The sequence below is a fragment of the Anabrus simplex genome, chromosome 4 (genome assembly GCF_040414725.1).
Source record: "Anabrus simplex isolate iqAnaSimp1 chromosome 4, ASM4041472v1, whole genome shotgun sequence".
Taxonomy (NCBI): domain Eukaryota; kingdom Metazoa; phylum Arthropoda; class Insecta; order Orthoptera; family Tettigoniidae; genus Anabrus; species Anabrus simplex.
Window position 1 is genome coordinate 170,387,906 of NC_090268.1, and position 21,274 is coordinate 170,409,179.

At 43.4% G+C, this 21,274-nt stretch overlaps 1 protein-coding gene across 1 annotated transcript in view; it reads left to right on the forward strand.

Moving 5' to 3' along the window:
• The window catches only part of LOC136872214 (sodium- and chloride-dependent glycine transporter 1-like), a 421,393-nt gene that overhangs the window by 16,341 nt on the left and 383,778 nt on the right, over nt 1-21,274 (forward strand). Inside the window, exon 2 of the mRNA XM_068227369.1 lies at nt 8,684-8,840. Within this exon, the coding sequence (XP_068083470.1) occupies nt 8,684-8,840 (157 nt within the window). The remainder of the gene's footprint in view (nt 1-8,683; nt 8,841-21,274) is intronic.

The following is a 21,274-nucleotide window of genomic DNA, read 5'->3' on the forward strand; positions in this document are numbered from 1 at the left end:
AGCTCGTCTCTTTTCTCTCAAGTCTTCCAGGCCAAATTTTGCAATACCGGGCGAGTTGATCGTGCGGTTAGGAGCGCGCGGCTGTGAGCTCGCATCTGGGAGATATTGGGTTCGAACCCCACTGTCGGCAGCCCTGAAGATGGTTTTCCGTGGTTTCCCATTTTCACACCAGGAAAATGCTGGGGCTGTACCTTAATTAAGGCCACGGCCGCTTCCTTCCCATTCCTAGGCCTGTCCTGTCCCCTCGTCGCCATAAGATCTATCTGTGTCAAGCGACGTAAAGCAAATAGCAAAAAAAATTGCAATAGTTTTTATCGCTACTCTTTTGTAGGAAATCACCCAGAAAAATCGAGCTGCTTACCTTTCGATTTTTTCCAGTCCCATACACTCGAGCCATACTCTAGTGGGGTCTTAATAGGTACTTATATGCTCTCTCCTTTACATCCTTACTACAACCCCTAAATACCTTCATAACCTGTTCAGAGAATTGTACCCTTTATTTACAATTCCATTTACGTGATACCCCAATGAAGATCTTTCCTTATATTAACACCTAGGTACTGTACTTACAATGATCCTCAAAAGCAACTTTCACCCCATAAACGCAGTAATTAAAAGTGAAAGGACTTTTCCTATTTGTGAAACTCAACCACGTCTATCATCATACCATTGCGTACTGTGGAAGAGTGGGATCCCTTCCATTTTTTTTTCTGTTTATTGTTATATGATTATGGTTGCCTAGTTGTACTTCCTCTTAAAATAATAATCGCCACCACCACTCACGTTCTTTGCTTTACTCCCTAACTGTTCTTTTCCCTGTACCCTACCCTCAGCAGAAGGCTAATTCTTGCTCTAAGCGCTGTTCACTACTGTTCGTCTTTTTACCCAGTGTTTAAATAATAGTAGTCCCATTATTGACCCCAACTCACTGTTTGCGTATAGGGCCTATAATGTAATTTAGTTTACTTCTATGTTTTACTAAACTGGCGCCATAAACTTCAACTCTTCGTGCAAATATTGAGGTTGACATGATTCTATTCAGCTTTACTACGTCCTTCAGCTCTAGAGGAAAGGTTTTGTACTGATCCCGATTTTCCAGACTTTGTGAATGATTACAATTGGAGCAATGAAACAGGTAGCTTGACAAGTGTTCTGGGTTTCAGTTTGAAATCGTCCTGTGGGTGGGGGCGGTAGAATAACACCCACGGTATCCTCTGCCCGTCGTAAGAGGCGACTAAAAGGGGCTTCAGGGGCTCTGAACTTTGGAATGTGGGTTGGCGTCCACAGGGCTCTTAGTTGAGACCTGGCATTGCTTCTACTTACTTGTGCCAGGCTCCTCACTTTCATCTATCCTATCCGATCACTCTTGGTCAACTCTTGTACTTTTCCGACCCCGACGCTATTAGGTTTGCGTGGGCTATGGAGTCTTTCATTTTCACGCCCTTCGTGGCCCTTGTCTTCCTTTGGCCGATATCTTCATTTTTCGAAGTGTCGGACGCCTTCCATATTTTTCCTCTGATTAGTGTTATATAGAGGATGGTTGCCCAGTTGTACTTCCTCTTAAAACAATAATCACCACCACCACCTCTGTTCCTGTCCCCCCTGCCCCAGGGGCTCTGAACTTTGGAGCGTGGGTTGGCGACCACGGGGCCCTCAGCTGAGTCCTGGGATTGCTTCCACTTACTTGTGCCAGGCTCCTCACTTTCATCTATCCTATCCGACCTCCCGTGGTCAACTCTTGTTCTTTTCCGACCCCGACGCTATTAGGTTTGCGAGGGCTAGGGAGTCTTTCATTTTCACGCCCTTCGTGGCCCTTGCCTTTCTTTGGCCGATACCTTCATTTTTAGAATTGTCGGACCCCTTCCATTTTTTCACTCTGATTAGTGTTAAATAGAGGATGGTTGCCTAGTTGTACTTCCTCTTAAAGCAATAATCACCACCATCACCACCTGTTCCTGCCCCCGAGGTTATTCGGAGGGTCGTCAGAGTTAAAGTGGCAGATCAGGTAGTGAGAAATCGGCTGCACGATCGATAATTGATATGAAGTAGGCGTGTGCCAACATATCCTCTTAAACCACACCACAGAGCAACAACTTATAGCCCATGACATCAGAAACGGTGGAGGCACACTTTACTCTCATTTCGGATGGATTCACCGTAAGCAGGAGCGTAACGTTAGGTTGTTTGTGTCGCCCTTAATGTTCCTTTCCTCACATTCAACACTTTACACTTCCGCAATTTCCAAATACACGCAGGTTCATAACATATGGTGCAAAGTAGGGGAAAAAGATATTTCTAGGACGACGCCCCGAATAAATAGCATTAAAAAAGGAAAAAGAACGTTAGGGCCTGCAGAGCCCGCAAGGCAGGTAGGCCCGGACCTTTAGGGGGCCCCGCAGACTCTTCGCAAATACATAAAAGTAATATATACCTAGCCTAATGTCACTCTGCATAGAAATGATCAGGGCGGTTTTGTAGAATCAATCGATATTATTTTATTTTTGTTAAATCTGTACGTTGAGGAATTGCCACCTGGTTGTACCTAGCAGCGGTTTATTGTACCGAGTGTAGCTGTAAACAATGCTTGCTGTCTCTCGCAACACCGCGACAGGCTCTATACAAAAGACCTGCACCAAATTATCGGACGCTGAAGTGGATACGTCGGTGGTTGCAGAATAGGTTTCGGCCTACAAGTGGCCACGGCTAACCGACAGCTCTGCACTTCGACCGACCAACCGAGCAGACGATGGGTGACCACGGCTCTACGCCTCTGCATTCGGGAGACGAAGAGGGACTGATCCCCACCGTCGGCTTAACTGAGAATGGTTTTCATGGTTTTCCATTCTCCTCCACTAAGGCTAATGCCGAGACAGTTCCTAGTATAGGCCGCGGCCGCCAATCCTCACACCTTCTCCCTACTTCTTCTTTTCCTAAACAAATTTCCTGGTACAAGAGACGGCGTTACCGTCTAAGAGGCCCGCCTTCCCGCTTCAGGGGAGGAATGAAACATTTGGTGGTAGTAGTAGTAGTAGTAGTAGTAGTAGCTTTTTCTTTTTTAGAATTTGTTTTACGTCGCTATGACACACGTAGTTCTTATGGCGACGATGGGGCAGGAAAGGCCTAGTAGTGGGAAGGAAGCGGCCGTGGCCTTAATTAAGGTACAGCCCAAGCATTTGCCTGGTGTGAAAATAGGGAAGCACGGAAAACCATCTTCAGGGCTGCCGACAGTGTGGTTCGAACCCACTATCTCCCTTATGCAAGCTCACAGCTGCGCGCCGCTAACCCCACGGCCAATTCGCCCGGTAGTAGTAGTAGCAGTAGTGAAATGGATATATTTGGAAGAAAGTTCTGATTATAGATCATCGGAAAATGCCAGTAAGCGCAAGCTTTACCTATACGGACGTAAGATGTAATCATTCTAATTGGTATTACTTTTCACGAACAATGTCGTTATTTTCGTTTTTTGATTGTTCATTGAATCAACCTGATCTCACCTCCACATGAACAGCCACGCCCACTCAAGGTAGTAAGAGGTAGGTGTGGGGATAACGGCAATTGGACAGAGATGATATTGTACACATGTGATTTCGGATTGGAACAGAATGCAGAAAGTAATAGATAATGCTGGCAGGAAAGGCGCTGCCATGATTGTAATGCTTCTCTGTGTACCGCTCCTTGCTTCATGGTTGTTTTATCATACTTCAGTGCACTATAAACGTTGAATTCTGATGTGCTTAGTGCATATTTGGGATTGTATAGAGGTTGAAACACATATATGGTATACTAGTGATACCTTTTGAGCTCAGAAAAAAAACAATTTCACTCTCTTCTCAATAAATGATAATCATTTCAAGTCAAATTCCTACACAGTGATTTACAGTTACTAGCACATTTTAAGTTCGAAGTCTAAACTGTCATTAACTGTTTTCAGTTCTTCAGTTCTATTCGGTGACCACCAGAATATCCGGCTCCATGGCTAAATGGTTAGCGTGCTAGCCTTTGGTCACAGGGGTTCCGGGTTCGATTCCCGGCCGGGTCAGCTACATGTCTTAGTTCAGGATTGTTTTGAAGATAAGCATTATCATGCTCTCTGCTGGCAGCATCTAACATATTAATACCGGGATCACCACGTGCCAAGCAGACGTCTAGTCAAGTTCCAGGGCCACAGTACTGGTAACAAGAAAGATGAAGCTGAAAAGGAAGAATAGCAGTCACCTTATTTTGAGCCCATGCACAACATGTTTCCTCACTTTTCTCCCAGCATGTTTCTTCGCCTTTTTATGCAACAGCTTGCTTACACTTTTAGCGGCTATGATAAGTGTTTATAAGCGAAGACAGCTCGTTAGGTTTAGGTCCGTGATACAGTTTAATGAGTTGACATGTACCGCACTGTCTCACTAAAGTTCTCCTAGCTAAACTTACTTGTTTATGATGTAAACTACACGTTTGAAGCTCTGACAAAACGGGATCTTGTGTTCATTCACGAGGCACCTTATTCCAGATCTTCTTTACAGCATTCGCAGCTATGTTGAACAAAAATGCCTTTGTTAATGCTTTCAAATGCCTTTGCTGGCAGGACCTAGTGTTTACAGTGCACTATGTCTTCTGGTATAGCCTAGAGCAATTTTATTACTTTCATAGATCTGTTCCCCCTGTGGGTGGGGGCGGTAGAATAACACCCACGGTATCCCCTGCCTGTCGTAAAAGGCGACTAAAAGGGGCCCCAGGGGCTCTAAATTTGGAGCGTGGGGTGGCGACCACGGGACCCTTAGCTGAGTCCTGGCATTTCTTCCACTTACTTGTGCCAGGCTCCTCACCTTCATCTATCCTATCTGACCTCCCTTGGTCAACTCTTGTTCTTTTCGACCCCAACGGTATTACGTATGGAGGCCTAGGGAGTCTTTCATTTTCACGCCCTTCGTGGCCCTTGTCTTCCTTTGGCCGATATCTTCATTTTTCGAAGTGTCGAGTCCCTTCCGGTTTTTCCCTCTGGTTAGTGTTATATAGAGGATGGTTGCCTAGTTGTACTTCCTCTTAAAACAATAATCACTACCACCACCACCTCATAGATCTGTCTCTGTCTTATCCTTGGCTTTGACAATATGAAAGTGACTGAGGTATGAGCGATGCTAGTAATGCCAATCCTTTTGCAGCCAGTCCCTGCTATGAATGGTGTGAAAATGTTGCTCATAGGGTCGGTTGGTGTATGCATTTCAGTGGGTTTGGCAGACTGATATGTAATAGCAACTCTGGCTCGGTGAGGAAAGCAATGGGAAACTACCTCACTCCTCATTTCTCTAGTACGCCTCTTCAGCGACACCTAGGCCATCTATGACAGCTGGTGGCAGAGCTGTTGAGGATCCCGCCTGCGGCATCGCTGACGGACTGAACATACATACAAAATGCATTCAACTCTTCATCAGTTAAATTGTTTAGTTCTTTTTTGCAAGCATAAAACTTTACGATTCCCTTTTCCACTGCGTTACACTTAGTATCAGATAGAAATGACATGATGTCTTTACTCTACAAATGTTACTTTCACGCTGATGTCATTTCGACACTGCAATTTACATATGTTGTTCACTTCGCGGAAAGAATTGCATCAAAACCAATCAAAGAGCATGCAAACATGGCGTAAGGTCTTTATTTGTTTCTTCACTATGCTCCTTAAGAAGAGTTTAAAATGATGGACATCCTAATTCATGCATGTCGATAATTTCACATGGTGATGGTAGATACGCAACAATTCCTTCTTTTCACAACCCTTTAAAAACAAGATCTGCACTTGCGATAAGGTATTCATTTTTCCCACTGCAGACCTAATTTTTTCTATCCATTATGTCGGCTTTTTTTTCATCTGTTTGCGAACAGTAGGGGGAAAGGTGGGCTAAATACTAAGCTGACGAGTTTTGGCGCCCACAACACAGTGCAATCCAACACAGCCACCTATTTTAACATAAATTTGTTGCCGTTCACTTTGAAGCCTTGAACATCAACTATTAATGTTCTTGTCATGATGGAATAAAGCGCTCGACACTCTATCACAGTATCTCAGAGACTAAAGAAAAGTTCACACTTATACCATCTAGAAAGGCTTGAGTTTACTAGAGAGTGACGTTGATAACGAACAAGTATAATCATGCATAAACATGTCAACGTAATCGCTACACGTTAAAACGTAATTTTTAAATCGCCCGCACTTATTATTAGGTCACAGCTCTGTCACTACTCCAAAGAGGTAGGCCAGACGAGGGGGAGGAGTAGGGAAGGGTATCTGACCGTAAAACGGGGCCAAGTAAGGAGGAGGGTTGGCATCTGACCGTAAAACGTGGTGAAATGAGGAGGAGGGAAGGGCATCAGATCGTAAAACTGCGTGAGATGAGGAGTTTCGGTTGTGTGCATGTTTAAATCGCCCGCGTTTTTTTACGTCACAGCTCTGTCACTACACCAAGGGGGTAGACGACAAAGATCCTGAGGGAAGGGCATCTATCCTTAAAACTGGGCCCAAGATGGCGACTGTGAGGGTAGAACCCTTCAAAATGGCGTCTGTGAATAGGGAAGGGCATCTGTCCGTAAAACTAGGCGAAGATGCCGACTGAGTAGTTAGGCCCTCCAAAATCGAGACGGGAGGAGCATCTGACCGTAAAACTGGGCCATGTGTAGTTACCACCCTCCAAAATGGCAACGGGAGGGGCATCTGACCGTAAAACTGGGCCCAAGATGGCGACTATGTGGTTAAGCCCAAGCGACTGTGAGGTTAACCTTGCTCTCTTATGCAAAATCCGCAAATCCCCGTTACCCTACTACTCAAGATGGCGTCGGAAAAATTCGCGATTGCCCATTGCCTTACTACTGAAGATGGCTTCAGGAAGGGCATCTGATCATAAAAGTGAGGTTAGGCCCCTCCAAGATTGCGACTGTGAGGTTAGGTTTGCTCTCTTATGTGAATCCCCATTCCCCTACTATTCAAGATGGCGTCGGGAAGGGCATCTGACCGTAAAACTAGGCCCTGTGGGGTTCGGCCCCTCTATGAGGTTTGGCTTGCTCCCTTACGTGAATCCCCATTGCCCTACTACTCAGGATGGTGTCGGAAAGGGCATCTGGTCATAAAACCAGGCCCTGTGAGGTTAGGCCCCTCCAAGATGGCGTCGGGAACGGCATCTGCAGGTAAGATACACCCTTTTCGTCGGGAAGGGCATCTGGCCGGAAAGCTATTGGCGTAGGGAAGGTCATCTGGCCGTAAAACTAGGCCCTGTGAGTTTAGGCCCCTCCAAGATGGTGTCGACCGGGCGAGTTGATCGTGGGGTTACGGGAGCGCGACTGTGAGTTTGCATCCGGGAGATAGTGGGTTCGAATCCCACTGTTGGCAGTCCTGAAGATGGTTTTCCGTCGTTTCCCATTTTCACACCAGGCAAATGCTGGAGCTGTACCTTAATTTATGCTACGGCCGCTTCCTTCCCACTCCCAGGCCTGTCCTATCCCATCATCGCCATAAGACCTATATGTGTCTGTGCGACGTAAAGCTACTAGCGAAAAAGGATGGTGTCGGGAAGGGTATCTGCTCGTTAAACTAGGCCCTTGGTGTCGGGAAGGACATCTGGCCGTAAAACTAGGCCCTGTGAGGTCAGCTCCCTCCAGGATGGCTACTGTGAGATCAGGCTTGCTCTCGTATGCAAAATCTGCGTATCCCCCATTGTCCTACTACTCAAAAAGGGGTCAGAACCCTCTAGGTACACTACTAGGGGTCAATGACCTCGTGGGAAAATGCACACACTTCACCCATTGTTTTAGAATTGACCTTGCCCTACTACTCTTTGTCATGTTAAATAGTGAACTTCGTAGAGTTTAACACTGACAGTATCACGTCGTAGAACTTCCATCAGGCAATCGGCATGGCTGGGCTGTCGAATAATACTGTTCCTAGGATCGTCACCTGGCTTCTATTATGCGGAATCTGCCGTACGCGTCACGGAATTCAGCTGTCGCTTTGACCCTGAACGGCCAGTAGCGAACTCACACCAAGTTCGCTAGCAGCGGTTCGGCTCTCTATTTCAAATTCGATATACTGTATTTCAAGTAAGGAGGCTAGACCAGCATTTCTGGTCCAATACGTATCACAGCCATATTAGGAAACCTGCGTGTGGAATTTTTATTGCAGTACTTTTCCAAGTAGTAGAGATCTTCAGGTAAAAAATTTTAAACATAATATTTACACAAACATTAGTACAATATATCTCCTTATGTAAATTATGTACATTATATAAAAATCAATATACAGTGATTGTTAAAGAAGTATTATCTACCTAATTCCAAATTAAATTTCATGAAAAAATATTTTCAAAACTTTTTGGATTAAATATTAATTGCATATGAAATAATTTATCGTGATATCTCTATTTTTATTCAGGTGACATCCCCACAAAGTTTCATGAAAATCCATGCATTAAGTAAAAATATCTAGTTGCACAGCTTCTTAAAACAGTAATCACCATCATCACTTCATCACCACGACAACCTCCCTCCTGCGCTATCTGACAGAACACTTCTTTTACTATTATAACTATAGCAAGGAATAATGTGCCACATGCATGTCCCTACTACCAAGGATGAAGGAGAATTGCCAACACTGACCAATGATGATATTTGCGATTGACAACTCACTAGAAATATATTAATGTTGCAGGGCACTATTGCAGTGGACACAGCCCAATCACTTTCTTTTGATAACGACCGCCCACAGTGGGCAAACAAGACCGAGTTTATACTATCATGTTTGGGCTACAGCATTGGCATCGGAAATGTGTGGCGTTTCCCCTACCTTGCTTACCGGAATGGTGGAGGTATGTATGCGCCGACAACTATTAGTAATAGGTAGCTTATTATTATTATTATTATTATTATTATTATTATTATTATTATTATTATTATTATTATTATAAATATGGAACATGTTAGCTCACTGCTTTTCCGCCCAGCCAGTTACCGCTTCTTGCTCGGTACCTCCTCTAGCGACACCAAGACTTTGACGACTGTGTGGGGTCTTGTGCGCTCTGTTTCCCCGTGGGTGGGGCCGGTAGAATAACACCCTCGGTATCCTCTACCCGTCGTGACAGGCGACTAAAAGGGTACCCAGGTGCTCCGAACTTGGGAGCGTGGTTTGGCGGCCACGGGGCCCTGAGCTGAGGTCTGTCATTGCTTCCACATACTTGTACCAGGCTGTTCACTTTCATCTATTCTACCCGACCTCCCTTGGTCAACTCTTGTTCTTTTCCGACCCTCGTGGTATTAGGTAGCGAGGCATGGGGAGTCTTTCATTTTCACGCCCTTCGTGGCTCTTGTCTACCTTTGGCCGACATCTTCATTTTTTGAAATGTCGGATCCCTTCAATTCTTTCCCTCTGATTAGTGTTATATAGAGGATTGTTGCGTAGTTGTCCTTTCTCTCAAAACAATAATCACCACCTTGTGCACTCGTTGATACTGAGGGCTGTGCCAGCTCAGGATTAGGCTCAGAGTTGGGCCAGGCTGAAGTGGTTTCCCGCGAGTTGCCTGAGAGTAGTCGGTGCTATTTTTCCTTCTAGTCTAACCACCTTCAGTGTCTCTGTCTCAGGTACAATCGTGGCGAATGATCAGTAAATGCTGGGAGAGTCGTTGCTAGCGGCTTACCTACAGATACCGGGTAGCTCCTTGAGTACGCACCTCCGGAATGTTGACTACATATTTTTCTAGCTACCCGTAGGGCAAAAAACGATACCCTCTTCCACTCATTATTTCTCCTGTGGAAGAGTGCGGTAGAACAAGACCCACGGTAACCCCTGCCTGTCTTAAAAGGCGACTAAATTGTGCCCCAGGGGCTTTAACTTGGCGATCACAAGGCCCTTATCTGAGTCCTGGCAATGTTTCTACTTACTTGTGCCAGCCTCCTCACTATCCTATACGATCTATCCATTTCTCCCTCCCTTGGTAAAGTTTTCCGACCCCGGCGCTATTAGGTTACGAGCGCTAGAGTCCCTTGTATTTTCACGCCCTTCGTGGCCCTTGTCTTTCTTTGGCCGAAGTGTTGGATCCCTTCCATTTTTCCCTCTGATTCGTATTATATAGAGGGTGGTTGCCTAGCCTTACTTCTTCCTAAAGCAATAATTATCACCACTTTTTCTCGGGAGTGTATTCTTAAAACAGTGTCCTCTAAAGTTAAGAAGAACAAGACATACACTCCAGTACCCATGGATTATGAAAGTGATGACCATCTTCCTCAGTCCCTGGTTGCTTCCACGGTCGATAAAAAGATTTTCCTACATGCAATTACTTTCTTAATCAACAATTAGTTCGCAGAAATTATTTTAAACGAAGTCAACGAGATGTGTAAATTTAGTGGTGGATCCGCACTGATCAAGACATCGACGGCTGAGCATTATAGACTACTAATAAAAATTTGAATCGTTCAGCAAGCACAAATTCTTTAACTCCTGTAAAGGAGTTACTTTCCACTGGGATTTGATTAAGGTGTCGGACACTTTACTACTGACATTGGAAGTCCAGAATCTGCGAGAACGTATATAGATTTCAATGTACCGTCTGACTGTGCGTCATACGTTCCAGACCCAATGAGTTGTCACAACTGCCAGACATTTGGCCACAACAGTAGTGGTTTTATACGTGTTGCGCTAGCTACGTCTCCAGACTTAACCTTACAGACCTCTGTGTCCAGGCTTAACCTTACAGACCTTGGGTACGACTTCAGACTTAAGGGCGTTGTACCGGGCGGTACACCTCCACTCCGCTAATTTAAAATGTGCGCCTGTTGAAACTCCTCTGCTGGAGGAAGTCTGAACTTTATTGACTGTATTAACTTTCTACCTTCTCAGAAGATGTCACCACGTGGAAAATTTTGAGTTTTTGAACTGTGTCATTTTTGATGTGTTTTTGTTTCGCTTGAAGTAAGAAGTGTGAACTTTCTCTTCTAGAGGACACTACTGAAGTGCAACCTAGTGCGGAGTCAAAGAACTATTTTTTTGGAGAAAATTTAATTTCAAGAGTTTGTTCTTTGTTAAATTTCTTTCTATCATTGTTTAAGTTGGCAATATTTACCCCTTTCTTCCCCTTGTTATGAATGTATCCAATCCCGAATTTCTTCAATTAATTTCTATCCAATCAGATGTATCTTCCCCCAACTTGAATCTGTTGCGGGGTCCTATCCAATAAAGAGTTTGTGGGAGGGTGTTTTCTTTCCCCTAACGCCTAGAAACTTCCGCGAGAGTATTTAAACTGCTGATTTTTGGGTCTCTCGGCCACTTCTGTTCCATCTTTCAGTGTGTTAAGTACATAGCAGGGGGCGGGAAGCGCCTCTTTCTTCTCCAGCCGTTCAACACAAGGTAATGGCCGATTAATAACTTCTTTCTTTGCTAGCTCAGCAGTTTAACTTTCGGGGCGGCTTCTAAGCGTTCAGCCATGTAACCTTTTCCTAAAATGTAACTACTCCTTTCATATATTCTCTTTTAAAACGACATATTGGGATAGAGAGTGCTAACCCTCTCGAGCTCCCACTCACATTGTCTTGAGGTGAACTTATTTTCTCAACCTATTCTTCCGTAATGTAAAACAAATTGTTCTTTTCTTAAGTCACCTCTTTAGCATGGGATTAGCCCTTGTATTAACGGCCTAGTGCCAAGTAGGTCTTAATCAAAGTGTATTAGGAGTGCAAGTTCGCCTCCTCTCAAATTGTTTTAGAGGTCATTTAATTAACCTGCTTTTCTTTTAATAGACCTCAGTAGATTGGGTATTTTACCCCTGTGTTTATGTCCGTTGAGGACAACTTGAAGGTGGAGTTTTGGTGTGGCCTGGGAGAGGCTTAAATTTTGAGAGCGAGTGGCTCTTTTGAAAATTCTGGGTTGTATGCCTCATGGAGGTTTTTCAGTGTAATTTGGAGCAAGGGCTCCTAGGTATGAATGGGGTTTTCTCACCCTCTTTTAAAACTTGTGTTTGGGGTAAAACTGAGCTGATTGCCCAAGCATTGTGCAGTCAGGGCGCGAAGCCCAAATTCTGTAAATATTGTAACTAACCCCTTTTGAATTGCTACTTTGTACCTGCCATGCTTGTTATTTCTTTGTTTTCGAAAAGAAAATATAACCTTGTTAACTTTTAAATTAATTTTACATTGCACTATAATTTCGCAGCTTGAAACCCATTCACACCCGCACCTTCTTTCACCTCTACCTACCACGGAAAAGTCCGTAACAGGCGTTAAACGTAGAGACCTTAGTTAGAAATACGTGTCCAGGCTTAACCTTACAGACCCCCCGGGTTAGACTCCTTGCCTCAGGGCATTAACCGTAGAGACGCTAGTTCGAAGCAAGTGTGCAAGCTTAACCTCACAGATCTCGGTTTCGACCCTAGAGCTAAGGGCGTTAACATTACAGACCTAAGTTCGATGCCGAACCTAACAGCATAACAGTGCAGGATTAAAAACACGCTGTACAACGTTGAACTAACCGCTTGCCTTTCCCTACATCCTGGCTAAATGTGGATGCTTAATCTTCCGCTGACCACGCGTTAACCTAACATCCCCGGACTTGGAGCTGAATATGGAACAATATGGTGGCTACAAGGCTAAATACGTATGCTTTATTCATAGGGGCGTATTGTCGAAAGGTGACTTCGGTGGCTTAGAGTTGAACTAGGAACAAGATGGCGGCTGCACATGGGACTAGGAGATAGTGTAAAGCTTAATACATGTTCTTTATTCATATTTTTAGTGTCTGGAACTTGGACTTTGACCTAAAATGGAGATCTAGTTTGGAACTCCCTTGAACTAACAAAGAACTACTGTCGGACTAAATTCCGGCGCTTCGGCGACACTAAACGTATTTAGTAGGACGCAAAGCTAATATTATTATTAATAGTTGATCCAAACAGAGATCGAGACTGGGACCACCTTAAAAAAGAGAAGACTGCGGGACTAAATTAGGCACTTCGGTGTATCTCAAAAGCAGTTAATAGGACATCAAGTCAATAACTTGATTAATATTTGACCCAAAACAGAGATCGAGTCTGGGGCGCACTTGAACAAAAGAAACATTAGTCAAAATATCTATCCTACACAGAGATCAAATCAAGGACCCTTGAACAAAAGAAGAACGGATATCGAACTAGGAACTCTCTTAGACTGAAGCTCAACATCACCAGGAAATCGAACATTACATTTTTTCTAGAACCGAAGGCTAGTGTAACCCAACAGCTCAATCCACTACAGAATAAAAGGAATGCTGACAAAGTATTATGAAGCGAACATCTCAGCAGAATTGTTTGTGCAAGGAGGAAGGGTTAACTCACTAACGTAGCAAAAATTTGCGAATGTAGTCTTTTGAGCAAGTATTCATACATGTTATTATCAGTGGCGGCCGGTCAATACGTGCTACCGGGCTCCAGCACGTAGCTTGGAACTGTACGGAATTATTTATGTACAGTACAATTATCCTGGTGCCTTTTCTTTGTTTTGAGTACGGTATGAATTTGTGTTTGGTGAAAATCAGGACAAGATCTGTTGAACACCTAGCTCTCTTCTCCCGGGAAACTTAGTCCGTGCTCATCTGAAATGAGCTCTGGCCTGTAGCCTGAAGGAAGCAATACGCAGGCGCAGCCAAGCTTGCAACACACCCCGTAGCCGGTGGACTATATCATAAACCGGGCTCAACTTTCACTGATCCCGTCAATAGTTACTTTTTCTCCCGCAAGGGGGGTAGAACTGCACGATGTTTCCTGATACCCTGATGTTGAACGTGGTAAGTGGTTAGCGATTCTGCCACTAGAGATTAGTATCGCCTGGGATTGAAAGCAACGTCAGTCTCGAAAGTAAAGCGTAAGTGGAGGCAATCTATCGCAATGATAATGTTGTTATTAAGGAAACCAACCAATGCTTATTAAAATATCCATCTTCCTTTTGGAATCAAAAATAAGGAATTCGTTGGTGAGTCAAAGAATCTTTGATTGGCCCTAAATGTTTTCCTGCATTACAATGTAATTTTGTTCTTGTTTGTTCTGAGTTATAAATTGTGAGAAAAGCTTTATTATTATTATTATTATTATTATTATTATTATTATTATTATTATTATTATTATTATTATTATTATTATTATTATTATTATTATTATTATTATTATTAACAGGTTTGAAGTATGTCGGTCATCATGGCAATATGCAGACTTAAAGAAAGCTTATTCAGTGGTTTTCTTATAGCACGTAGGCTGATTTTTTCACGAGCCGCCACTGGTTATTATCCGGTGTGCGTGTGGAAAATTATGCATACGTTTGAACTACAGTTGATTGTCCTGCCCCACACCAGCTCGGACATAACTTTACACCCTAGGCTTAACCGAACTCCGACCATGCGTTAAGCTATCGGTGGCCCATCCCTACACGAGCTTAGCGGCTACACGTTGTACTAACAGGACAAGGGAGATGGTGTAAGATCTCTTGCATGTGCTTTATTCATAGGAGCATAACGTTGGAAGGCACCCTCAGGGGGTTTTGAGGTCAGATTGGAACAAGGTAGTGGCTACACATAGGACTAGGTAAATGGTGTAAGGTTTAATACATGTTCATAGGGACATAGGGACATAACGTTGGAAGCTTAACTCGTAACAAGATTGCGGCTACAAATGGGACCAGGGAGATGGTGTAAAGCGGAATGCATGTGCTTTATTAATAAAGGGCATAACGTTGGAAGGCGAACTCGGATCAAGATTGACGCTACAAATGGGACTAGGAAAAAGGCGTAAGTTTTAAAACGTGTGCTTAATTCATAGGGGCCGTAACGCTGGAAGCTCAACCCGGAACAAGATTTTGGCTACACATGGGACTAGGGAGATGGTGTAAGACTTAATACATATGCTTTATTTATAGGGTCATAATGCTGAAAGGCGACCTTAGGTCTTGGAGCTGAGTCACCGCTTAAATGGCAAAAGAAAAAAGGCTAAATGTCGAAAGGGCAAAACGTCTAAATGGTTAAAAGACAAAAGGGCAGAAGGGCTAATGGCAAAAGGTCTTAAGTAAAGGCAGAAGGCAAAAGCACATAAGTGCAAAAGGGACTGAACTATGGTCTAGGGCGTAGACTTGAACTTGGAACAAGATGGTGACACGGAAGCAGGAAGGTGGTGTAAGGTTTAATACAATTATATACTTTACTCATAGGGACATAACTTTAGAAAGCAAAGCTACTTCAAGGTCTTGAAGCTGAGCGGCTGCAGAGACAAGAACACTAGCAACTGAGTTGATGCGAAAGGGCAAAAGGGAAGAAGGACAAAAGGGCAGAAGGGCAAAAGAGAAAAATGGCAGAAGGGCACACGGAATAACTATGGTCTACGGCTTAGAGCTGAATTTATAACAAGATTGTGTCGCGGGACTAGGAAGATGGTGTAAGGTTTAATACATCTGTCTTATTCATGGACTTCCGAAAGCAAAGCTACTTCAAGGTCTTTAATCTGAGTGGCTGCAGTTTCAAAGACTGTAGCAACTGAGCTGCTGCGTAACGCGCTGTTGATTTTTAGTGTTTGGAACACTGAATTTTTGATTTTAACATTTTCGAACTTATATACTTGAACTCTAGAAACTTATAGTAGCTTATCATATTGTTTACATCACCTAGAGATTAAAACTTAGTGTTCATAACCGAAAGTAACATTTGCGCTACATATGACGGATCGAGCCCAGGGCTCTTCCCTTTGGACTGCTGAATATCATGCTACGTAAATGACTGCGCAGTGAAAACGTGCGTTTAATTCATGTAAACTTGTATTCGAATTAGGATGTCTATTATCCTTTATCCAGGCTTAGGACTGGGTCTAGAGCTAGAGGCGGAGTTATCATCCTGAACGGATTATTAAATAGTTTGTATGATTGTTGTTTACTATATGTTACAGAAAGAAGGCTTAAGATTAAAGAAAATACGATTGATATGTAGGGAGGTGTTTAGGTGCTGTACTGTAAAGGGAGTTAGCTCACAGGTGACGTCATCGCTTTGAAGGTCTATTCCCTAATAATACGCGCGCGACGTGATTCTTGCTCTATTTATAAAATGTCTACTTTGTACTGTGTGTAACCAGCATCGTGATAGACTCTTAGCAGTTACAAATGTTTCACGAGTTGGTTAGGGATGCTCGTTCTAACCTTGGAAGACACCTTGATATGGGGTGTAGATGAAAATGTTTAGAAGTTAACATTTTGGCACTTTGAAGGCTGATAGCCTTGCCGTTATGGTTCATACAGGCAATATGTTGATATATTTCTCACGAAATTGAGCCTCCTGCGTCGATTGACACCTTGATATCGGGTGTAGGTGTAATTCTTCAGAAGTTAACATGTTGTCACTTTGAAAGCTGTCGCTGTAGGATGAAAACTACACTCTGTTCAAGAAAGTTCTCGCAACTCAGCAAAAGCCTTAATTAGACAAAATGATTAGAAATGTAATTTTCTACAGTATTTGTTATGTCGTATTTTTCGATATAATAGCTACTATCGCGATTATCCGAAATATATTATAGAACGATGTCCTGACTGTGTGCCCATCTCAGCAGAAAAACTGACTTTACGAGCTCGAAGGCCGAGTGTTTGAAAATAAATACAAGCTTTTAATGCACAATCATTTAATTAGCATGATAGTCTGCAGTCCAATGAAAGGAGCGCTCAGACAGAGATTCATCTTTTGAGTAATGTGCGCGTTGTGTTATTAGAAATTCCTCTATCAAGGAACAACCGATTCCTATCTGTAGTTGCGAAGAGTGTGGAAAGACGTTTCTCCCGAGCTATCACAAGAGACGCCATGAGATGTTGCGTAAGACTATTTTTGAATGCAAACACTGTCAAAGGCAATTCCAAAACGTTTACAATGGGCAACGTCATGAAAAAGTGTGTAGTGTAGTTTCATCAAGAAACATATTTTAGAAGCTCAAACGTATTCATGCTGATACATTTATTTTTGGAAAGTACACCTCTGCGAGAGATTAATTCTTCCTATACGCCTGCTACAAGTTATGTTACTATGCACACATCTCAAGATTAGGAGAAGCAGGATGATGATGAACATAATGATGATGGATGATGGTAGAGAAGATTTCAAAGTTTGTGCACCATCAAAGCGTTTTAATTTTACTTGATTACCTAAGCCTACCACGTATATGTTCTGTCGCCGTGCTAACGTATCAAGTAGAACACAAGGATGATGATCTAGAAGAAGAAGAAGAAGAAGAAAGATAGTAATAATGATGACAATAATGGAGAAGAAGATTTCAACGCATCTTTGCCTTTAAACCATGTTCAATTTTTACCTACAAACGCCATCACAGAAGCACGTTACTACTTCAAAACAAGTTCTACCGTTTCCTGCCCATCAAGTGTCTGCATGTAACCGCAATGTAAAAAAGGTCTGTTACCTTGTATAGAAGTAAGATACTGTAAAGACCACAACCTACTCGTAAAACGTTTGAAACTGCTAACAGTCTATCACGATGCCGGTTACACACAGTATAAAGCAGACGTTTTAGAAATAGAGTTGGAATTACGTCGTGCGGGTATTATTAAGTAATAGATATTCAAAGCAATAACGTCACCTGTAATGACTCTCCTTACAGTACAGCACCTAAACACCCCCTATATATTACACACATTTCCTCTAATCCTAAGCCTTCTTTCTGTAACATAGTAAAAAACACACCGGCCGAGTTCGCCGTGCGGTTAGAAACGCTGAGCTGTGAGCTTGCATCCAGAAGATATTGGGTTCGAACCCCACTTTCGGCAGCCCTGAAGATGTTTTTCCGTGGTTTTCCATTTTCACACCAGGCAAGTGCTGGGGCTGTACCTTAATTAAGACCACGGTCGTTTCCTTCCCAGGCCAGCCCTTTCCTATCCCATCGTCACCATAAGAACTATCTGTGTCGGTGGGACGTAAATCAAAAACAAGAAAAGTGAACAACATTCTTATAAAGTACTTAGCAACCCCTTCAGGGTGTTAACTCCACCTCTAGCTGTAGAGCCAGACAAAAGCCTGGATAAAAGAAGACAGGCATCCTTAATCGAACAAAAGTTCTCATGAATTAAACGCACGCTTTTAATGCCCAGTAATTTACTTAGCATGATACTCAGCAGTCCAATGGGAAGTGACCTGGGTTCCATTTCTGTCATACGTAGCACGAACATTTTTTCGGTTGTGAACATATTTAATTTCTAAGTGATGCAGACAATATCATAAGCTACTATAAGTCTTTAGAGTTCAACTCTATACGCTCGAAAATTCAGTGTAGCAAACACTAAAACCAACAGCGCGTTACGCATCAGCTCAGTTGCTAGCGTCTTTGCATCTGCAGCCACTCAGCTTTCAGACACAAGTAGTTGTGTTTTCTAAAGTGATGTCACTATCAATAAAGCACATATACTAAACCTTATACAATCTTCCTAAGCACCTGTCGCCATCTTGTTCCAAATTCAGCTCTAAGGTCAAGACCATAGTTCATTCCTTTTTGCCATTCTACCCTTCTGCCCTTTCCCTTTTGCCTTTCTGCCCTTTTGTCCATTTGCCCTTTTTCCGTTCTGCCCTCCTGCCTTTCTGCCCTTTCGCATCAGCTCAGTTGCAGCGTCTTTCACTCTGCAGCCGCTCATCTTCAAGACCTTGAAGTAGCTTTGTTTTCTGAAGTTATGTCCCTATGAAGAAAGCACATGATTTATTAAACCCATCTTCCTAGTCCCGTGTCACCATCTTGTTCCAAGTTCAGCTCTAAGCCCTAAACCCTAGTTCATTCCCTTCTGCCCTTTTACCCTTTTGCCTTTCTTCCCTTTCTTTTGTTCTTTTGCCATTTAGCCCCTTTATCCTTTAACCATTTAGTCGTTTTGCCCTTTCGACATTTAGCCCTTATTTCCCATTGGTCATTTGTGCGGTCGTTCAGCTCCAAAAGATAAGGTCGCCTTTCAGCGTTACGCCCCTCTAAATAAAGCTATGTGTTAAGTCTCACACCATCTTCCTAGTCCCATGTGTAGCCAAAATCTTGTTCCGAGTTCAGCTTCCAGCGTTACGGTCCCTATGAATTAAGCACATGTTTTAAACTTACGCCTTTTCCCTAGTCCCATTTGTAGCGTCAATCTTGTTCCGAGTTCGGCTTCCAACGTTACGCCCTTTATTAATAAAGCACATGTATTCAGCTTTACACCATCTCCCTAGTACCATTTCTATCCACAATCTTGTTCAGAGTTAACCTTTCAACGTTACGCTCCTACGAATAAAGCACATGTATTAAGCCTTACGCCATCTCACTAGTCCTATCAGTACAATGTGTGTAGCCGCCATCTTGTTCAAGATTCCAAGTTCGGCTCCAAGCACCCCCACACCCCTGAGGCTGCCTACCAACGTTACACCCCAATGAATAAAGCACATGCAAGATATCTTACACCATCTCCATTGTCCTATTAGTACAACGTGTAGGCGCTAAGCTCGTATAGGATGAGCCACCGTTAGCTTAACGCATGGTCAGCGTTCGGTTAAGCCTAGGGTGTAAAGTTATGTCCGAGCTGGTGTGGGGAAGGACAATCAACCGTAGTTCAAACGTATGCATAATTTTCCACACGCACACCGGATAATAACATGTATGAATACTTGCACAAAAGACTACATTCGCAAATTTTTGCGAGGTTGGTGAGTTTACCCTTTCTCCTTGCAGAAACAATTCTGCTGAGATGTTGCATTGTTCGCTTTATAATACTTTTCAGCATTCCTCTTATGCTGTAGCAGATTTAGCTGTTGGGTTACACTAGCCTTCGGTTCAAGAAAAAATGTAATGTTCGATTTCCTGGTGATGTTGAGCTTCAGTCTAAGAGAGTTCCAAGTTCGATATCCGTTCTTCTTTTGTTCAAGGGTCCTTGACTTGATCTCTCTGTAGGATGTTACTAATGTTTCTTTTGTTCAAGTGCACCCCAGACTAGATCTCTGTTTTGGGTCAAAGATTCATCCTACAAGTAACCTTATGTACTATTAACTACTTTTGAGATACACCGATGTGCCGTAATTTAGTCCCGCAATCGTTCTTCTCTTGTTTAAGGGGATCCCAGACTCGATCTCTGTTTGGATCAACTATTAATAATAATAATATTAGCTTTACATCCTACTAAATACGTTGTAGTGTCGTCGAAGTGCCGGAATTTGGTCTGGCAGTAGTTCTTTTTTAGTTCAAGGGAGTTCCAAACTAGAACTCCATTTTAAGTCAAAGTCCAAGTTCCAGACACTAAAAATATGAATAATGAACATGTATTAAGCTTAACACTGTCTTCTAGTCCCATGTGCAGCCGCCATCTTGTTCCTAGTGTAACTCTGAGGCCCCGAAGTCACCTTCTGACAATACGCCCCTACGAATAAAGCAAAAGTATTTACCCTTGTAGCCGCCATCTTGCTCCATGTTCAGCTCTATGTCCCGGGAGGTTAAGTTAGATTAACCCGTGGTCAGCGGAAGATTAAGCATCCACCTTTAGCCAGAGTGGAGGGAAGGACAACTGGTTAGGTTAACGCCTGGTCAGCGTGAGGCTAAGCCAGCACCAGTAGCTAGCGTGTAAAGTTATACCTGACTTAGTGTAAGGAAGGGCAACCGGTTAGGTTAACGCCTGGTCAGCGTGACCTTAAGCCTGCAGAATTAGCTAGGATGTAATGTTATGTCCGAGCTGGTGTAAGGACGGGCAACGGGTTAGGTTAACGCCTGGTCAGCGTGAGCTTAAGACTGAACTGGTATGCTGTTAGCCTCGGCTTCAAACTCAGGTTGTAAGCTTAATGCCCTTAACTCTAGGATCGACCCCGGGGTCTTTGAGGTTAAGCTTGGACAGATGCTTCGAAATAGGGTCTCTACGTTTAACGCCCTTAGGCCTGGAGTATAAGCCGTGTGTCTATAAGGTTAAGCCTGGTCGCGTGCTTCGAACTGGGGTCTCTACGGTTAATGCCCTTAGACCTGGGTTAGAACCCGAGGTCTGTAAAGTTAAGCCTGGACACGTTGCCAGCGTAAGATCATGGGAAGTTAAGAGCGCGCTGTTAGGTATCAGTCCGCACCGCGCTCTGACATCTTTCATCTGATCCGGCTTTGTCCAGGGGCCACCGTATTCCGGATGCGGCGGAAGCCGTAAGACACCACAACTCACGTATCATTGCAATGTCGAGGTTCAATACCTGAAAGAAATGTGGGAAAGGTGACCATGCTGGTGTCGACTGCACATCATCACCTGTGTGCGTCAGTTGCACACGTGCGCGTTGTCCGAT